The sequence below is a fragment of the Lolium perenne genome, chromosome 3 (assembly GCF_019359855.2).
Source record: "Lolium perenne isolate Kyuss_39 chromosome 3, Kyuss_2.0, whole genome shotgun sequence".
Classification (NCBI taxonomy): domain Eukaryota; kingdom Viridiplantae; phylum Streptophyta; class Magnoliopsida; order Poales; family Poaceae; genus Lolium; species Lolium perenne.
Window position 1 is genome coordinate 1,020,623 of NC_067246.2, and position 20,947 is coordinate 1,041,569.

At 48.4% G+C, this 20,947-nt stretch overlaps 1 protein-coding gene across 2 annotated transcripts; it reads left to right on the top strand.

Moving 5' to 3' along the window:
* The first annotated feature begins 7,562 nt into the window (after positions 1-7,562).
* Positions 7,563-11,210, top strand: LOC127340580 (sucrose:sucrose 1-fructosyltransferase). 2 transcript variants are annotated; one of them, XM_051366318.2, is made up of 4 exons: positions 7,563-8,002; positions 8,136-8,144; positions 8,509-9,374; positions 10,022-11,210. In XM_051366318.2, the coding sequence occupies exons 1-4, from the start codon at positions 7,627-7,629 to the stop codon at positions 10,706-10,708; spliced, it is 1,938 nt and encodes a 645-aa protein (XP_051222278.1). In that variant the 5' UTR covers positions 7,563-7,626; the 3' UTR covers positions 10,709-11,210. The 2 variants fall into 2 exon arrangements, with proteins under 2 accessions (XP_051222278.1, XP_051222279.1); XM_051366319.2 differs by lacking the exon at positions 8,136-8,144.
* The last annotated feature ends 9,737 nt before the right edge of the window (positions 11,211-20,947 follow it).

A 20,947-nucleotide genomic window follows, 5' to 3' on the forward strand; every position in this document is an offset into this window, starting at 1 on the left:
TGACAAGTATTAAACATAACAAGATTGCAGCAACAATAAATTCACAAACTTTATAGATAGACTAATCATAATGTATCATCCATCGGATCCCAACAAACACAACACCGATTACATCAGATGGATCTCAATCATGTAAGGCAGCTCATGAGATCATTGTATTGAAGTACATGGGATAGAGAGTACCAACTAGCTACAGCTAGAACCCGTAGTCCATGGGGGAACTACTCACGGAGCATGATGGAGGCGGTGGCGTTGATGGAGATGGCTTCCGGGGGCACTTCCCCGTCCCGGCAGGGTGCCGGAACAGAGACTTCTGTCCCCCGAATTGGAGTTTCGCGATGGTGGCGGCGCCCCTGGAGTCTTTCTGGAGTTTCGTCAATTGGTACTGAGTTTTTAGGTCGAAAGGGGTTTTATAGGCGAAGAGGCGGCGCAAGGGGGCACCTGAGGGCACCTCACCATAGGCTGGCACGGGCCCAGGCTAGGCCGCGCCGCCTTATGGTGTGGTGGCCCTCTGGCCCCTCTCCGACTCTTCTTCGGTGTTCTGGAGCCTTCCGGGAAAAATAGGAGGTTTGGCGTTGATTTCGTCCAATTCCGAGAATATTGCCCGAACAGCCTTTCTGGAACCAAAAACAGCAAAAAAAGGAACTGGCACTGTGGCATCTTGTTAATAGGTTAGTTCCGGAAAATGCATGAAATCATCATAAAGTGCAAGCAAAACATGTAAGTATTGTCATAAAACAAGCATGGAACATCAGAAATTATGGATACGTTGGAGACGTATCAGGGAGTTCCTTCTCTCTTGGTCCTTGTCGATGTCGGCACCTATGGACACCATGATGATAGGCATGAGGTAGCATACCATTCAAGTTGGTGTTGAGGTCAACCACAGAGAGGAAAGAGTTCACCTTGACATATATGGCGGGGGTTTGTGTTGTTGGTCCACTTGGGGGACTCCTTGGCCATGGTGTAGCGTCGACGATAGGCGGGGCTGCACTTGACGGTCTTGAGGTGGAGGTGTCCGAAGGCCACCCCGCATCGACAAGGACCAAGAGAAAAAGCACTTGCGAAGGGAAAACTCCAAGAGGCAATTGGCAAAATTGGGAACCAAAGTAGTGTTGGTGTATCCAAAGACACACGCAAAAGCTAGCAAATATGGTGTTAGGGAATACAGGGCGCAACGGAACCAAGGTTCTTTGTTGGCGTGTTGCGTAACAAGGGCAAGAGGGGGTGGAAGCGTTCGCTGACTTTGATAGGCAACGCATTGCAAGCAAATAGAGCAGAGAGCTGACCCTTTGTTTCTATTAGAGTCGCGAGCTTGTTGTAGTCGGTCCTAAAGGGAAAACCTTGCTGCTTACTCGCTATATCCCCGCGTCCTTACACGGCTCGTTTTCTTCGAGCCCTGCTTCTCCCTTCCCCCTCTCCCCTGGAACCGACCGTTTGGAGTATAGCCAAGTGGTAAGGCATCGGTTTTTGGTACCGGCATGCAAAGGTTCGAATCCTTTTACTCCAGATTATGAACACCCGATCGGATTTGTCAAGAACGAGCTGACAACTACAGGGGAAGCGGCTCGGGCTAGGGAAAATTTCTTCCCCGGCATGATGCTTCAATATTTCCATTTTGGAATCTTTTATTAGATTATTATGGCAGTCTTTATCAATTCATAGATGCCTCTTTCCGGTCCAGGTGAAATGGTCGCTGTAGGTCGGGACGTGACTCGAGATTTGAGTGCGTCTGTCCGTATGTACTTGGCAGGTAGTCCCGCATAAAACGCAATTCCCAATAAATTTCGGTATGGTTCGAGCGTGAACCCGATACAGAGGACCTCTGGAGTAGTTAAGCACTGACGAGTTCAGGCGAACTTCCTTGAAGGCGTCAACGATGACGGTGCAATACTCGAGTCACGTGGTAAAGCCAAGCACATGATTTAATCTCTGCTTCCCTCTGCGAAGGGCCTTTCTTCTACTTTATGTTGAGTCAGTTTACCTACTTCCTTCCATCTTAGAAGCAAACACTTGTGTGAACTGTGCATTGATTCTTACATATTTGCTTATTTTCATTCATCATATTACTTTGTGTTGACAATTATCCATGAGATATACATGTTGAAAGTTGAAAGCAACTGCTGAAACTTGTATCTTCCTTTGTGTTGTTTCAATGTCTTTACTTTGAATTTATTGCTTTATGAGTTAACTCTTATGCAAGACTTTTGATGCTTGTCTTGAAAGTACTATTCATGAAAAGTTTTGCTATATGTTATCTATTTGTTAAGCAAACTATAGATCGTTGCCTTGAGTCACTTCATTCATCTCATATGCTTTACAATAGTATGATCAAGGTTATGTAAGTAGCATGTCACTATAGAATTTATTCTTTTTATCGTTTACCTACTCGAGGGCGAGTAGGAACTAAGCTTGGGGATGCTGATACGTCTCCAACGTATCTATAATTTCTGATGTTCCATGCTTGTTTTATGATAATACCTACATGTTTTGCTCACACTTTATAATGATTTTATGCATTTTCCAGAACTAACCTATTAACAAGATGCCGAAGTGCCAGTTCCTGTTTTCTGCTGTTTTTGGTTCCAGAAAGGCTGTTCGGGCAATATTCTCGGAATTCGACGAAACGAAGACCAAACATCATAATTCACCGAGACGGACCAGGACACCGAAGGGGAGTCAGAGGGGAGGCCTGGGCCCCCCAGACCATAGGCCGGCGCGGCCTGGAAGGGGGGCGCGCCGCCCTATGGGGTGGGACCCCCAGGCGCCCTCCTGCGCCGCCTCTTCGCCTATATAACCCCTCACGACCTAAAACCTCGATACCAATTGACGAAACTCCAGAAAGACTCCAGGGGCGCCGCCGCCATCGCGAAACTCCAATTCGGGGGACAGAATCTCTGTTCCGGCACGCCGCCGGGACGAGGAAGTGCCCCCGGAAGCCATCTCCATCGACGCCACCGCCTCCATCATGCTCCGTGAGTAGTTCCCCCATGGACTACGGGTTCTAGCTGTAGCTAGTTGGTACTCTCTCTCCCATGTACTTCAATACAATGATCTCATGAGCTGCCTTACATGATTGAGATTCATCTGATGTAATCGGTGTTGTGTTTGTTGGGATCCGATAGATTGTTACATTATGATTAGTCTATCTATAAAGTTTGTGAAGTTATTGTTGCTGCAATCTTGTTGTGTTTAATGCTTGTCACTAGTGCACGAGTGGCATGATCTTAGATTTAAGCTCTATATATATTGCTTAGATTGTATCTACAAGTTGTTTACACATATTGCTGTCCGGAACCCGAGGCCCCAAAGTGAAAGAAATTGGGACAACCGGAGGGGAAGGCTGTGATATGAGGATCACATGTTTTCACCAAGTGTTAATGCTTTGCTCCGGTGCTCTATTAAAAGGAGTACCTTAATTGCCAGTAGATTCCCTTGAGGCCCGGCTGCCACCGGCTGGTAGGACAAAAGATGTTATGCAAGTTTCTCATTGCGAGCACGTATAACTATATATGGAAAACATGCCTACATAATTAATAATCTTGATGTTCTGTCTTAATGCTATTTCAATCATATCAATTGCCCAACCGTAATTTGTTCACCCAACACTTGTCATTTGTTATTGGAGAGTTACCACTAGTGTAGATAGTTGGGAACCCCGGTCCATCTTTCATCATCATATACTTGTTCTATATGTCATTGGAAGTAGTATCAACTATTTTCTGGTGCCATTGCCTCTGTGTTATCTTTGCTCTCTTTCTTTGTATTACTGTTACTATTGCTCTCATATTACTGCTGCTTTCACATCACCCTTGTTACTAGTGCTTTTCCAGGTGCAGCTGAATTGACAACTCAGTTGTTAAGGCTTATAAGTATTCTTTACCTCCCCTTGTGTCGAATCAATAAATTTGGGTTTTACTTCCCTCGAAGACTGTTGCGATCTCCTATACTTGTGGGTTATCAAGGCGGGCCTGCCCTTCCACTCTGTTGCGCGGCAGGTTTTTGGAGCGCCCCTTCACAGAGCCCCGGTGCTGCGGCCCCAGGTTAGAGGTGAACTCGTGGATCATGGAGGCCGCAGTAGTTGCCAAAGTCTGCGTCGACTGATCGGACTCCTCGTCGGAAGAGGAGTCGATGACCTCCGTGCGGAACTTGTCCAACATCTGCCACATGTCCATCTACGTGGGTACAAACTGCAGATCAATGGCCGCACACGATAGCACCGAAAACACGAGTAAGAAACCTACCGACGCAATTGACCGAACAGGTCGTGGACGGCGCGGAAGGGCGGCGCAACCGGGAGCATTTCGCCCGAAAACAGCCGGCAGGTACGCGGCGGAGCGAAGCCCGAGTACGCTCCTGCTCTCCCGCGCGGCAAGAGCGTAGCCGACAACGACTACTGCGGCGGTGCGGCCGGACGGCGGCGGGTGGGGTTGGGGTGGTGGCGTCGCACCAGGGCAGGAAAGAAGGGGAACAAGAAGCAAATCGAAGCGGTCGATTTCGCTGTCCGTGACATGCGGGACTGAGTAAGAAATGGAGGACGCTCGGCGCGACCGCCGAGCGTCCGCGGAGACGAAAACCTGACGTATATTTGGGCCAGGTTTGCGTGCGGCCCGATCACTTTGCGTCGCCCCGCTTGAGCAGATCCCAGATGCATTTCTGGTCACGGCGGACAAAGCCGTTAGAGATGCCCTTACGCGTATGTTTGGGTGATTCAGATCTGCTTGGAGATCGATGCTCGTGAGGTGAGGTGTCAATCAAACATATAAATATAATAAATATATATAAGGGGGGGCCTCCCAGAATTCTTTTTTGAGTGAAATGCATCAACAATCCTCGAAGTTGCCGGCTATGTTTAAAACTGTCCTCAAACTCAAGATTTGCCTCATTGCAGTCCTCTAACTTGCTACGAATGTTCATCTACAATCCAAAATACGTAGACCAACGTATAACGCTGAAGTCGCTGATGTGTCAGGGAATAAAGCGTACAGATTCGTCCTAGGCTGCCTAGAACAACATCTAATCTGTCTTACGTGTTGGTCCCACTTGTCACCCAGAACAACCCAAAAATAAGTTGGTCCCACTTGTCACCCAGAACAACCCAAAAATAAAACTACAGCGTTTCCGTGATTCGAACTCACGAACGTACACTCGAGCTCACAGTATCACTCAGGCCATCTCCAATGGAGCGATCCATTTCAGTGTGCGACAATGTACGGGCGCGTTCGTTTGCGTCGGTCGAAATAGTCGAAATCGACCGCGCGTTCGTTTGCGTCGGGTGGCTCTAGCGGAACGACACATTTTTGCTCGAATTTCTATTTTTTATAACATGAAAACATAATTTACATAGTAAAAGAAAGGAAAAACCCTAAGAACGTCTGCGCCTACTGGTTCTCCTCATCGCTGTTGATCACGACGAGCTCCAGAACCACCCACGGCCAGTTGGGAACCGGCGGAACGTACGCCGGGTGCGCCGGCGGTGCTGGAGGTGGAGGCACCCAGGGTTGTGGCTGTGGCGGAGGAGCCCAGGGCTGTGGCGGCGGTTGAGGAGCCCAGGGCTGAGGTGGGGACGCAAACGGGTTGTACGGTGGCGGTTGTGGCGTGGCCAAGTCCTGTAGCGCCAGCTGTCATTCCTGGAAGACGATCGCGACGTACTCGTCGTTGTCGTCCTTGACCTCCTCACTGTGGTACGCCAGCGCCTCGATGTAGTCGTCGTCATCGTTGTAGTCGTCGTCGTCGTACTGCGCACACGTCAGCGCCTGCTACGCACGCGTCGGCGCCTGCTGTCTTCGAGGACGAGGCGGCGGTGGACGGTCGAAGGGAAAGTCCCTGTCGCCCATGAAGCCCGCCCTCCTCCTCTGATCCCTCTCGGACACGAGATACGTGCGCCACTCGGAGTCGATGGCGTACACCGGATCGGCGCGGAGGTCCGGCGGCTGGTACCACCTCCTTCGCCGGATCTCGGCGCTCCTATCTGGCTCGCGCGCAGGCACAGGAGGGACGGGCACCCGGCGGTAGCCGAGCCGCCAGCCACCAGGCAATTGCACGGCCGACCAGGCATCACACGGCGTCCAGTTCCCGTGCATCAGCCTCCCCATGTTGATGGGCAACGACACCCTCTGCGTCTGCTCCCCCTTCTTGGTGCCGCTGCTGGACACCTCGAAGTCGTTCTTCTTCTTCCCCATGGTGCTGCGGCGGGGCGTGGCGGTGGATGTGGGAGTGGAGGTGTAGGCTAGGGCAGCAACGCAAACACGGCGCAAGTATGCGGGACGCGAAAGCGCTGACCGCGGAAGTGCTGGCCGCGAAAGCGATGCCTTTGATAGAGGCTCGCTGCCCGGCAGACCCGTGGGGGAAGCGAGCGGACGCTCGGCGCGACCGCACAGGTTCCGCAAAGACGCAAACGTGCCGCATACTTGCGCCGCGTTTGTGTTGCTGCGGACGCCCCGAATGATGCGTCGCCCTCCTGGAGCAGGGTGCAGACGCATTTCCGGTTCGCGCGAACGCAAACGATCACACAACGTCTATTTGCATCGTTCCGTTGGAGATGGCCTCACGTTAGCCACAAAGTTGAAGTTCGTTTGATGTGTTAAACAAGGACTCTGTTTTACTAAAAGGAAAATTCAATAAACTTCAATGCATTTGCCTATCGACTACAAGTTTCGAAAAATAATGGCGACAATAGTAATTACTGTGCATGAACAATAGATGACTTGTTCCATCCCATTTGGAATTTTACGTACTTCCATGTATTGATTTAAGGATAGGATGTTTGAAAATCTATGAAATACTCCAATCAGTACAAGATCTTCACATAAATTTAACTACTGAAGGAAATTTTATATGTGATAACCATTTCCTTGGTACTCAAACACGTGTATATTTTGTGTATAATCAAAACCTAGTGGATGTATGTTTCCGAGAGGGAAGTCACTTATTCTAGTTCCTAGACGTTAAACAGTTTTCGAAAAAGAATGGCTGGCAGTTGGTCAAACTAAATGAAAGATAATAGATAGGTAGCGTCCTTGCATTAAGCGGAAAGCAGATTAGGTTGCATTGGTTTGCTTGTTGGCCCCCAGTTGTATGAGACGTGAGTTCGAATCTTGCCCGTGTCATAATTTTTAAATTTTTCCACCATTTACAAGTGGACTCACACGTAAGGCAGATCAGCAGTATACGGTGGATCTTTGTATTTAGGACCGTAGATAAACATTCATAGCAAGTTAGAGGACTAAAGTAAGGCAAATTATGAGTTTAAGGACTGTTTTAGACATAGCCGGTAACTTCAGGGACTGCTGATGCATTTCACTCTTCTTTTTTCTCTCCACATGCTATCTCACATGCCCCGTGGGCCCCGTGAGGCAGACGCGCGCGATCTCAACGGACGGGAGCGCTCGACATACCTACATGCTGTCAACGGACAGGAGCGATCGACAAATGTAGTACAGGCTGTCAAAACAATAAGTGTATAAAAGAAAAAAACAATAAGTGTACGACGGCACGTGCCAAAAACCACTCCCCTGCATTTGCACCCTCCTGTGCAGGCTATAAATCGGGCCCGCTCGCTCCACCGTTGATCCATCCACCGCCCGCCCAGAATCCCACCCACCCTTTCTCGCCGCCGCCGGCGCGATGGAGTCCAGCGCCGTCGTCGCCCAAGGCACCACGTCGCCGCTGCTCCCGTACGCCTACGCGCCGCTGCCGTCCTCTGCCGACGACGCCCGTGAAAACCAGAGTAGCGGCGGCGGTGTCAGGTGGCGCGCGTGCGCGGCCTCGGCCCTGGTGGTGCTGCTGGTCGTCGTCGGCTTCTTCGCGGGTGGCAGGGTGGATCTGGGTCAGGACGGCGAGGTGTCTGCGACTTCTTCGGTTCCTGGGAGCAGCAGGGGCAAGGATTCCGGCGTGTCGGAGAAGGAGTCGCCCGCCGACGGCGGCTTCCCGTGGAGCAACGCCATGCTGCAGTGGCAGCACACCGGGTTCCATTTCCAGCCACTCAAGCACTACATGAACGGTACGTTCATTTGCGCTTCGATTTCAAGATTCAGATCTTCATCTTCTCCGACCGTGGCTGACGTAATTTGCTTCTTACTCTGTCTGCGGCGGCGTACCGGCTTACTCTGCTCGGCCGACATACACGTACGCAGATCCCAACGGTCAGTATACTACAGAATATCCTTGTTCCTTCTGAATATTCTTTGGGCTTTCAGAGGAGTCGTTCCATCATTCACATGCCTAAATAATACTGTAGCATACCCACTTCGTATATATAGTGATTCTTTGTGTATACAAAAATATTATAATATATACACACTACAGTACCAAAGGTATAATGTTCTGCAAAGTTCGAGTTTAGTGTGTATGTTGCGCTATTTTGAAAGAAACACCAATAGTATAATCTTATACCTTTTTAGATTTCTCAGTTGTAAATTATTAGCACTATCAAAAAGAAATCAAAAATTGTGGGCAATGCAGGCCTCATGATGCTCAATCTCTTAACTCAAACGCGTTGCCTCGCAGGTCCGGTCTACTATGGCGGATGGTACCACCTCTTCTACCAGCACAACCCCTATGGCGACTCGTGGGGAAACGTATCTTGGGGACATGCCGTGTCCAAGGACCTGGTGAACTGGCGCCACCTCCCGGTCGCCTTGGTGCCCGATCAGTGGTACGACATCAACGGCGTCCTGACGGGCTCTATCACAGTGCTCCCAGACGGGCGTGTCATCCTGCTATATACGGGGAACACCGACACCTTTTCGCAGGTCCAGTGCCTCGCAGTGCCCGCCGACCCATCTGACCCGCTCCTCCGTAGCTGGATCAAGCACCCCGCCAACCCCATCCTCTTCCCGCCACCTGGGATCGGGCTCAAGGACTTCCGTGACCCGCTCACAGCCTGGTTCGAACATTCCGACAACACGTGGCGCACCATCATCGGATCCAAGGATGACGACGGCCACGCCGGCATCGTCCTTAGCTACAAGACCACCGACTTTGTGAATTATGAGCTCATGCCAGGGAACATGCATCGTGGCCCCGACGGCACCGGCATGTACGAGTGCCTTGACATCTACCCTGTGGGCGGCAACTCATCCGAGATGTTGGGTGGCGACTCCTCACCTGAGGTGTTGTTCGTGCTCAAGGAGAGCGCCAACGACGAGTGGCACGACTACTACGCGCTTGGGTGGTTTGACGCTGCCGCCAACACGTGGACGCCACAGGACCCCGAGGCGGACCTTGGGATCGGCCTCAGGTACGACTGGGGCAAGTACTACGCGTCCAAGTCCTTCTACGACCCGATCAAGAACCGGCGTGTCGTTTGGGCTTTCGTCGGCGAGACCGACTCTGAGCAGGCCGACAAAGCCAAGGGATGGGCGTCCCTCATGGTAACTATCTACACCCCGACCTTAATTATTCTCGTACCTTGATTGAATTTTCGCATCATCATCATTAATTGGTTCATGAGTGTATCGCCGGACGTTGTCACGATCATGGATTATGACCTCTTGTACTACGTTTTGTTGTTTCTTTCTTTCTGTCTTGTTCACCTCTAGCTTTGTAGTAGGTTGCTATCATAGTTAGTAGCTGCGTGCCTGTTGACACACATGGCCGGTCCCTTGGCTGCATATAATTCCCAGATCTAATATGTATATACACAGCATATAATTTAGTTCTATTTTTACTAATGATCATGGTAGATGCATGATGCTGATTTGATCATTATTTACTTACCGATTCGTAGGCCTAGTTGTAGTTTTCCTTTGGGTCACTTTCATTATTGATCTCACTGCATCTCCCAAGAGACAACATGACTTGCAGTTTTTAAAGTTGTTTATCTGTAGTCTAAGATATCATTTGTGCTCTTGCCCGGGTCTCGTGTCTTCAATGGAGAAGTCACTGGATGGCACGGGCCCCTTTATTGACAGAACAATAGTCCTTTGCAGTCAAAGTTTTCCTTCATGCATGGTGTTTGTACCTGCCTAGTGTTTAATTATTGGACTAATTGATGGTGTATGTACGGTCGTGTGTGCAGTCGATTCCCAGGACGGTGGAGCTTGACAAGAAGACCCGGACGAACCTGATCCAATGGCCAGTGGAGGAGATCGAGACCCTTCGCAGGAACGTCACAGACCTCGGTGGCATCACCGTTGAAGCCGGCTCCGTCATTCACCTTCCCCTCCAACAAGGCGGGCAGCTTGACATCGAGGCCTCCTTCCGTCTCAACTCTTCGGACATCGATGCACTCAACGAGGCCGACGTCGGCTTCAACTGCAGTAGCAGCGATGGGGCAGCCGTGCGTGGTGCGCTCGGCCCCTTTGGCCTCCTCGTCTTCGCCGACGGTCGCCACGAACAGACGGCGGCGTACTTCTACGTGTCCAAGGGCCTCGACGGCAGCCTCCTGACGCACTACTGCCACGACGAGTCACGGTCGACGCGAGCAAAGGACGTCGTGAGCCGGGTGGTTGGCGGCACTGTGCCAGTGCTTGACGGTGAAACCTTTTCAGTGAGGGTGCTAGTGGACCACTCCATCGTGCAGAGCTTCGTGATGGGTGGGAGGACCACGGTGACATCGCGGGCATACCCGACGGAGGCCATCTACGCCGCGGCAGGGGTGTACCTGTTCAACAACGCAACGAGCGCCACCATCACCGCCGAAGGGCTCGTCGTGTACGAGATGGCCTCGGCCGAGAGTCGGGCCTTCTTGGCTGACGACATGTAGATGAAAACTAGTCAAGAACATGTCAATGGCGATCGTCAAGCTTGCTGGATGGGGATCGTGGTCACAGAGATCTTCATTCGCAAGTTCGCGGGTATGTTGTAGCTAGGGTGGTGCCATTGCATGCTGTGGAGGGGCTGACGGCTCTCTTTGGACTGGATTGCGATCTGGCCAAGACGGTAGATCGAGGAAGCCCTCGTCGCCCATGGCTGGGCAAAGCAGTCTGGACCAGAAGGTGTTGGTTCATGTCGTTGCACCTGATGACACGATGGTGCCCAACGAGGCATCCTGACTTCCACATCGTCTCTGCGCATGTCATGCTCCTTACTATCTACCTCTCCCCTTCTGTTAGTTTTGTTGGTCTGTCGTCCTACCTGATGTAGCTCCAATCTTTGTTGCCGGTGCTTTTTTGTCCCAGTTGTTCATCCGTATCTCGCCAAGGTACGGTTAGCTATATTGTTTCAAACATGCTTCGAGCTTGTAATGTTTATATTTTTTGCTGGAACCGGAGAGGCCTCAACGATACAGATATACAGTCTATTCGTGAAACCAACGCTGATTCCAAGTGACACATCGCATGTTTGCAGGAAATCAAACTGGATCATATTGACCAGTTTTTTTTTAGACAAAAGGCAACGATTTTGTCCAGCTTTAAATTAACTACGTAGTAGTAGCGATGGCACGTGCAACACACGTTTCCACCATGAAAAAAATAGTTAAATAAAATTAAAGTGAATCAGCCACCCTCTACCAGAAACATATATTATCCCAATATAAAACCACAAAGTAATCACCACCAGAAAGGAAAGGAGCTGCAAACCTGTCTCGAAACATGGAGAAAGAATTCATGTACAACACCAACAACACCTCTCTATTCCACGCCATGAAACAAATGACAAATGGTATACTGATTTCAGTTCGACATGCAAAAATTGAGAAGGGATCATTGTAGCCGGATCTCAATTGATCATGAAAAAATACAAGAGTAATTAAAATAGTATACTAATCATGACAGCGTACCAATCTAGCTTACATCAAAATCCAATCTTCGTACTTTGATTTGAACTGAAACAAGGAACATATTCTTTATACCTGATGAGGACATCTCTACCAAACTACTGCCTCCGTCATTATAAGATGAAGACGAGGAGGCCAAAGGGGCCGAGCGCAAGTGTGTGGAGTTGCGAATATCATCGTGTCAATATGATCCAGTGTGTGGAGTTACTCCTAGATGGTACTTTGATCGATGATAACTTTATACTGTCTAAGTCCTTTTACTTATGTATGATCGGGTATGAAGATAGAGCAAGCGTCGCACGAGGAGAAGAGAAGCAACTGGACATGGAGCTGGACATGAAGACTTCCCATAGACACGCGAGGGAGGAGAGGGAGGCATGCGCGAAGGAGGAAGAGGAAGTCCAGGCCGGCGCCACGCTCGGCGCAACCGGCCGCCACGCCGGCCAGCCCGGCCCCATGCCCGGCTGACAAGGTATCAACTTGTCAATGCCTATGGATTGTAGGCTAGGGTTTAGTTGGAAGTAGAGGGTAAGTAGATCTCGAAGGTTTCAGCCGGAAAGTACTCGACGAATATGAAAACTAGGGTTTGCAAACAATGATTCGATTGATTCTTCGTCCCTCGACTCCCCCTTTATATAGGAGGTGGAGCCGAGGGATTCATGCTATACAAGTTTACAGAGTCCGGGACGGTTTCTAACTCATCCCACCAGATTACAAACAACACTTCCTATTACAACTCTATCTTTCCTTAGTAAATCTTGGGCTTCCGAATCTTCTTACTCTTCGGGTATTGGGCCTCCAGTAAACCCCGGGTACCATCTTCGGCAGGCCCATTTGGGATGCCTATGTCAGTAGCCCCCGAGATTTTACTTGAATCGTAGAATCAGGGAAAATCTCCACTGTTTATTTTTATTCGGAAGCTTTAACTTTTTTATACTTCTTCACATAAAATTCTATATTGTACAGGGATAATGGTAGTTGGGGCTAGTTCATCTGACGGATCAGGTACTAGTTAACTGCTCTAGTGGCAATCCGCAAAAACCTACTTCAAAATCACGTCCCTGGACATGATCTCGGGATACTGGTGTAAACTTCGACAGATGCCGCTTAAGGTCTTACCATTCTGTCGAGTCCCAGTCGATTTTATCGGGTACCTAACGCGTCCGTTAGGATTTTTCTTCGTATCTGTTGATACGGATAAAGGTAGCAGAGCGCAGTCTTTGGCGATGCCACGCCCGGAGAACGGATCTGGGGTCTTACCTTCGCAAATTTGCGGCATTCAGAAATTGATCGCAACTTCGGCGTTCTGAGAATATATTGTCGAGTGCTTTTCCGGCTGTTGGAATGGCACATTTTATCGAGTCAAATATGACTTATACTACTCTCCCGATGGGAGTATATGTAGAGTTAATTATAACTCGAAATATACTCTCTTGCTTTTCTATTTTTCCTTTGTTAATTTCATCGGGCACGCGAACAGCGTTCCCGATGGGAGTAACTTGAGGCTACAACCAAGAACTTGTGCTTGGTTGTAGGCTCAACATTTTAGTCCACCTTGTCGCTATATTGTCATTATTTCCCAATATGATCTTTTTCTTCTTCTCTCTTTTTTATCTCTCGGGTGCGCGAACAGCGCTCCCGATGGGAGTAGCCCCCGAGGCTACAACCAAGAACTTGTGCTTGGTTGTAGGCTCCCGCAATTTCTATATTGCCATAGTCGAAATTGTACTTTTTGTCGGAGTAGCCCCCGAGCATTTGGGGAAAAATTGTTTTTGATCAAAGGCTCCCGAAGTATTGAATAATTCTTCCTGTCGCCACTCTTCTTTAACTTTTCTTGTCGACATGCTTCCCTTAACCAAATTTACTTCATCCTTCTCGAATAGCCGTGATTTTTCTGCCCTGTGGGTCCATTGCTTCCACCACGTTGACACGTCGTGCAAGTGGGGGACACACGTCCTCCGCTTTTTCTGGCGCACGTACAGTAACGCCTATCTCAGTAAAAATACCTTTTTACCCTTGTATCTAGAAGATCTATTCTCACCACACGATTTATTCATCCAACGGCACACTGCTTCACCCGATTCTTATATAAACCTTTCTTCAACTTCTCCTGCGCCCAATCTTTCTCTGATCTTCCGCACTCACATACATTGCTCTGTCATTGCCGTTGATGCCACCGCGCGCGCGTCTGACTCGCCACAGCACTCCAGAATCCAAGATGGCCGCCGAGGATCTTGAGTGGGAGAGATCCAAAATCTCCAACCAAGACACCAACATGCTGAAGAGGCTTGGCCTCATGAAGAAGGAAGACGCCATCCGCTTCCCTAGCGAAGAAAGCTACCCCAAGCCTCCAATGGAGTATCGGGTTAGTTTTGTTGATCATCTCATCCGCGGCCTCTCGACCCCAATCCACGATTTCCTCCGCGGTCTTCTTTTTGTTTATGGGATTCAATTGCACCAATTGACTCCCAATTCCATCCTTCACATTTCTATTTTCATCACACTTTGCGAATGCTTCCTCGGAATCCCTCCCAATTGGGCTCTGTGGAAACGCATCTTCTGCCTCCGCCGCAATGGCTCCCACAACGTCACTTATAACATAGGTGGCGTTGTTATCTGTGTTCGCACTGATGTCGACTATTTCGACGTCAAATTTCCTGATTCTGTCCAAGGATGGCGCAAAAAGTGGCTCTACATTCACGAAGAAAGCGCCAACTCCGTTGAGCACAACATAGTTCCTTTCGACGGAAGTGCCAAAATTCAGCGCCGCCGCTCCTGGGATGCCGAAGCTTCCGAGGAAGAGAAAAAGGCGACAGAGGCGCTCATGTCTCGTATTCGCCAACTTCAAAACACTCGAGGCAAAGAGCTGTCTGGTGTTCAAATCACTGCCTATTTCCTTAGGATTAGAGTGCAGCCTCTTCAGGCTCGCAAAAATCCCCTTTGGACGTATTCTGGTAAAAATGACGCCAACAGAATCTCCGGTGATCTTTCCACCAAGGATTTGGAGAAGTTGATTCGAAGACTTTCTCGCCTGGGTAAAGACCCAATTCCTTCCTCTTGTCGCGTGGAACCGTACAGCGCCGCCAATCCACTCCCCGAGGTATTTTGTCTTGCCGAGTTTTTACCTTGTTTTGCACTTTCTCTGCATCTCATTATATTGTCATCTCTTTTAATTTTCCTTCTGGTCACTATTTTTTACAGAACCATCCTACCATGACTTCCTTTCCTCCTCTTCCGGAGGGTGGAGAAGTCGAAGAACAGGCCATCGTTGCCGAAGATACTCAAGGTTCTTCTATTCGTGAAAGTGAAGTCGCGGGTTCTCACAAATCTGCGGCTTCTCATGAAAAAGAAGTTGAGTCTGAAGCCAGTGAATCGACGCAATCCCTTCCTCCTGCTGTTTCTCCAAAGAACAAAAGGAAAAGGACCGATGTTGAAGATTCTGGCACCTCTAAGGCTGAAGAAGTTGTTCCTTCTCATCCGAAGGCAGCTTACGATCCTTATATTGAATCCCTCGTCAGCTCGTAAGTCGTCTTTATTTCTCTCTATTTTTGTACTCGAAATATTTATCTTGTCTTGCTTTTTATGCTGCCGATTTTTTGATTAATAGTGATGACGAGGAAGAAGTTCCAACTACTGACGTGGCTCCTCGGACAAGCACGTCACGTACTGTACTTGCCTCAGACACGCTAGTTGAAGGAGAAGAAACCTCGCCTCCTCAACAAAACGTCGTCACCACTACTCCGCCATCAAGCCCCCTTGCTCCTTCACCAAAAAGGGCAAGGGTTGAAAAGATTATTGAACCTGCCCCTCAGTTGGGCAGTTAAATGACTCTGCTCCTAGATGATGTAAGCTTGTCGACATCTATATTTTCCTTATTTTGTTTTTCCACACCTTTTCTCTTTTTCATGCCGATGTTTTTCTTTCCGTGTTCACGTTGAACAGCCTATGATCAAGGATCTTCTCCGCATCGGTTCCCAATTTATTGGGTACCGTGAATATGCTAATAGAGCCGAAGGTAACGACTTTTGTACTTGCTGTTTTTCCTTGATTTTTTACTCCTGTTGCTTGTCGCGATTTTTGATCTTTCTTCTCTCTTTTTTTCATATCTCGACAGAGAAACTTGCAGAGGCTAACGAACGCGCCGATGCACTTTCTCGAAAACTTGAGCAAAGTGAGGCGGCTCGCAAGAAAGCGGACCTCGCTGCTAGCAAAGCCAAGACCGAAGCTAATGAAGCCAAGGCGAAAGCTGCTGGTGTCGAGGAACTTCAGAAAAAGCTTAAGGATGCTACAGCTGCTTTAGATGAGCACAAAGCTGCGCAAGCTTCTCGTGAAGAAGGAATCCTCAAGCGCCTGAAGACTCAGAGTCGCCGTACTTTCGGTAATTTTACTGCTCCCTTCTATTTTTAGGAAAATCTTTGTTTCTTGTCTTTTCACTAATACTTTATTTCCTTGACAGTCCAAACAAACCAGGATTTTGACCTGACAAATCCTGTCAATGATCCGGTCCTTGACGCACTTTCCTATCTGGAGCTTCATGGGTCCGAGATTCGTGAAGGTGTATCGAACGCTAACGCAGTATTGTCGGCATTGTTCCCCTACTTCTTCCCGAAGAAGGAAGAGCCTGCGACTTTCCTCAACCTTGCCAAGATGTTCAATACACCGGAAGACCTTGGACTGAAGATGCGCCAAGAGAATATAAAGGTTGCCGTTGAAAGCACTGTCGCCTTGGTTGCTGACAGTCGACAGACTATCGACTGGATGAAAGTTGGTGACACCGAGCAAATAGGACAATCAAGGTGGAAGTCGCTGATCAAGGCAGCCAAGCCCAACACGAAGAAGATCTTGGCCTATCTCGGGATTAAGCCAGCGTCGACTCCTAGCTCGTCAAGGCCGGAGGTCTAGTTGCATGCCTCTATTTTTCTTTGTTTCTTTTGCTTTTGTCGCCAAAGTAGTCGTTTAGCGACACGTATTTCCTTAGCTCCACTGTAATGCCCTTGTAATTATTCCAAGAGATTAATGAAAAATTCTATCTTTGCTTGTCGTTTGATTTTATCCTGTTTATATTTCAGTTGATATTTGATAACTATACTCCAACTTCCGCTCCTTCCAATGTGTCGCCTTCTTCTTCTCACGCGAGGAGAGCTTTTGCTGATCTTTTTGTCGACGATACCTTGTCGCAAGAACTGGACGAACTTCGATAGCAGCTTCAGTATGCAAAGAAGCAAACACTTGTGATGATGGAACAATCTCGCAAGTCATCTGAAGCCGAAAAAGTTGCTCTCCAGCAAGCTCGCGAGGCCGTGGCTGCCAAGGAATTTGCTGCTTCCGAGGCTGAAAAGGCGACTACTCGAGAAAATTTCATGCTCGAATTAATGAATGAAGCCAGTGCAGATATGTCGGGTATGCCTGTTTCATCCTCTGATATCTTTCATCTTCATGCTATTGTCTCTTAAAGGTTTCCACTTCTTTGTTTTGATAGGTGCCTTTACTGATGCTGCTGCCGAGGAAGAGAGAGTAAGTGCTAGGACAAACCTCCTTGTTAATCTTTCCCTGGACCATGGTTCTTTGTTTTGGGCTACCCCGGAGAGGACCCGCCAAATTGTCAGATTTCAAGATCGCACCTCTCAAACTCGCGATTTCCTTGACTTCTGTACCAAGACCTTGTCCATGGTTTACAACTCCATGTTTCCTCGGAACGTCCAACCAAAAACTCTTCCTGAATTGATGGAAAGGTTTAAGGATGCTCGCAGTATCCATGATTTTGTCAAAGCTCAACTAGTAGCTGGCGCCAGATTTGCTCTTATCATGCTCCAGATCTGCCACTCGAAACTTGACCTTACCCAGGTTGTCGAGAAGGTTCACCAAAAGGTAAAACGTCAGAGAGTTGGTGTTGACAGGATTAACACGAAGGTTACGCCCATAGCCGAAGAAATGATTGAGGACCTGCTTCGGATGGATGCCGACTTTTTTGCCGATGGCCATTATGCCGATTTTCTTGGTGCTGCTCCTGAGGAAAACAGAGTTACTCTTGATGACATACTGAATCAAGACTAGTTATTTTCTTCTTGTAGATATTTCTTCTTTGTAATCCATGACTATATTGTAAAGCAATCATTATATTTCTCTGTTTGTCTAGCCCCCGAGTGTTTCGGTGACTCTTTACTATATTTGTATATTTGCGAGGTTTTAAACCAAGGCATATATATATTTAAGGTGAATATGAGCCCCCGAGCTTTTTACTGAGTACTATTTTGTATTTTTATTGACTCACGAGGTATTTGAATACCAAGGCAAGGTTTTTCTTTTGTCGATGAACTATATTGAAATTCGTCGGAGCAAAGATTTTGGTCATGTCGATAAAGAAGAAAAGTTATATTGTCACTATCTTTATTATATTGCAGCACCGCGAGCCCGCCTCATTAAAAACCTTCTCCGGCGCCACTCGGTGCCCCGAAAAAGGAAAAGAGTGCGTCTGAAAACTCGCGGGCGTTTCAGTACATTGAAGTTTTACAAGGACTATATTTCGACTCTAGGCGTAGAACCGCCTAAGTTGCGCCACGTTCCAGGGGTTTGGCTCCTCCACCCCTGTCTTCTTGTCCTTTATCCTATATGCTCCTCCTCCGATTACTTCCGTGACGATGTAAGGGCCAAGCCATGGTGACTCGAGTTTTTCATGACTTTTTTGCGTGAGCCGAAGAACTAGGTCGCCCACCTGAAAAGATCTTGGCCGCAAACGTCGACTGTGGTAATTCTTCAAGTCCTGTTGATATTTGGTTACCCGAGATAATACTTCATCTCGAGCTTCATCAAGTGCGTCGACGTCGTCCTCTAGCGCTCTTCTCGATGTTTCTTCATCATATTCAGCGACACGTGGAGAGTTGTGCTCTATCTCGATTGGTAGTACTGCTTCTGCTCCATGAACCAGAAAAAACGGAGTTTCTGCGTTCTTTGTGTTTGGTGTTGTTCGGATGCTCCACAACACGCTTGGTAGTTCTTACGGCCAGGTATGTCGAGCTTTTTCCAGTGGTCCTAACAAGCGCTTCTTGATGCCATTGCAGATGATACCATTGGCTTTCTCGACTTGCCCATTGGTTTGAGGATGTGCAAGCGACGCAAAGTTCAGCTTGATACCCACCTCTTCGCAATAATCTTTGAATTCATGGGATGTGAAGTTCTGCCGTTGTACTGTGACGATGCTATGGGGCACTCCAAATCTGAAGACGAGGCCTTTTACGAATTTTACTGCGGATGCTCCATCTGGTGAATTTATCGGCTTCGCTTCTATCCACTTTGTAAACTTATCGACAGCTACTAGCATGTACTCCTTTCCTCCTGGCCAGGATTTGTGTAACTTACCCACCATATCAAGTCCCCATTGAGCAAAGGGCCATGACAATGGTATTGGTGCTAGCTCTGGCTCTTTGGAGAGTGAGGTTTTGCGGCAAACCTTTGACACGCGTCGCAAGTTCTTACTATGTCCTTGGCGTCCTCGATTGCTGTCAACCAGTAGAATCCTGCCCGAAAAACTTTGCTGCGATAGCTCGACTACTTGCGTGGTGGCCACATATTCCCTCGTGTACATCCTTCAGAATTATTCTTCCTTCTTCTGGTGTGACGCACCTTTGCAAGACGCCTGAAATACTTCGCTTATACAATTCTCCCTTGACCACCGTGAAAGCTTTGGAGCGTCGAATTACTCGCCTTGCCTCAACTGGATCGTCGGGTATTTCTTTCCTCAGGATGTATGATATGTACGGCTGCATCCACGGTATCTGTATCACCATGACCAGGTCCTGATCTTCTTCTTCGTCCTCTTGCTTTTCCTTGGTAGCCCCTGAGGGTTTCTTCTCCTTCTTTTTTGATTTTGTCGACTTAGTGGATCTCTCTGTTATTTCTTCCCAAAATACACCTGGCGGGACTGCAAGGCATTGCGACCCGATGTTTGCAAGAACATCGGCTTCGTCGTTGCTCAATCTGCTAATATGGTTTACTTCGCATCCATCGAACAACTTCTCGAGTTCGTTGTATACCTCTTTGTATGCCATCATGCTATCATTGACTGCGTCACATTGGTTCATAACTTGCTGTGCCACCAGCTGAGAGTCGCCAAAGATTTTTAGTCGAGTTGCTCCGCAGGCTTTCGCCATCTTCATTCCGTGTATGAGAGCCTCATATTCTGCTTCATTATTAGATGCGTTAGGGAACGTCATCCGAAGGATGTACTTCAACTTGTCGCCTTCAGGTGATATGAGTACTACTCCTGCGCCAGCTCCTTCCAGTCTTTTGGACCCGTCGAAGTTCATGGTCCAAGTTCTCGATAAATCTGGAGGTCCTGTATTTTGCAACTCCATCCACTCTGCGATGAAGTCCGGCAGTATTTGCGATTTTATTGCTTTTCTTTTTTCATACGTGATGTCCCGAGGGGAAAGTTCTATTCCCCAAAGGGAGACACGACCCGTAGCTTCTGGGTTGTTCAGTATATTTGACAAGGGAGCTTCATTGACCACTATGATCGGATGTGCCGAAAAATAGTGGCGCAATTTTCGTGCTGTCGTGAATACTCCATATGCTATCTTTTGGTACTGCGGATACCTTTGTTTAGATGGCGATAAAACTTCGCTGACGAAGTATACTGGCCTCTGCACGCCGTGGAGTTTTCCTTCTTCTTCCCTTTCGACAACTAGCACCGTGCTCACCACTTGGGGTGTGGCTGCGATATATAGCAGGAGGGGTTCCCTTTCTTTTGGTGCCACCAGAATTGGCGGTGTCGAAATTGTGCGCTTCAAATCCTCGAAAGCTCTGTCGGCTTCTTCGTTCCACTGAAATTTATCTCCTTGTTTTATCAAAGCGTAGAACGGCAGTGCCTTTTCTCCCAGCCTAGCGACGAATCTACTCAAAGCTGCGACTCGCCCCGTTAGCTGTTGTATCTCCTTCAACTTTGTTGGCTTCCTCATTGTTACGATAGCCTGTATTTTGTCGGGATTTGCTTCAATCCCTCTTGCTGAGACTAGAAACCCCAAAAGTTCTCCTGCTGGGACGCCAAAGGAACACTTCGTCGGGTTCAGTTTGAGGCAGAACTTATCAAGGTTGTCGAAGGTTTCCTTGAGATCCTCGATCAGCGTTGCCCCCTTTTTTGATGTTATGACGACATCATCAATGTATACTTGCACGTTCTTCCCAATCTGTGTCGCCAAACACTTCTGCATCATCCTTTGATATGTTGCT

Excerpts from the sequence above, each read along its gene's own strand:
- LOC127340580 (XM_051366318.2), top strand. The coding sequence starts at position 7,627 with ATGGAGTCCAGCGCCGTCGTCGCCCAAGGCACCACGTCGCCGCTGCTC. Across the intron at positions 9,375-10,021 it reads AGGGATGGGCGTCCCTCATG|TCGATTCCCAGGACGGTGGA; the intron begins GTAACTATCTAC and ends TCGTGTGTGCAG.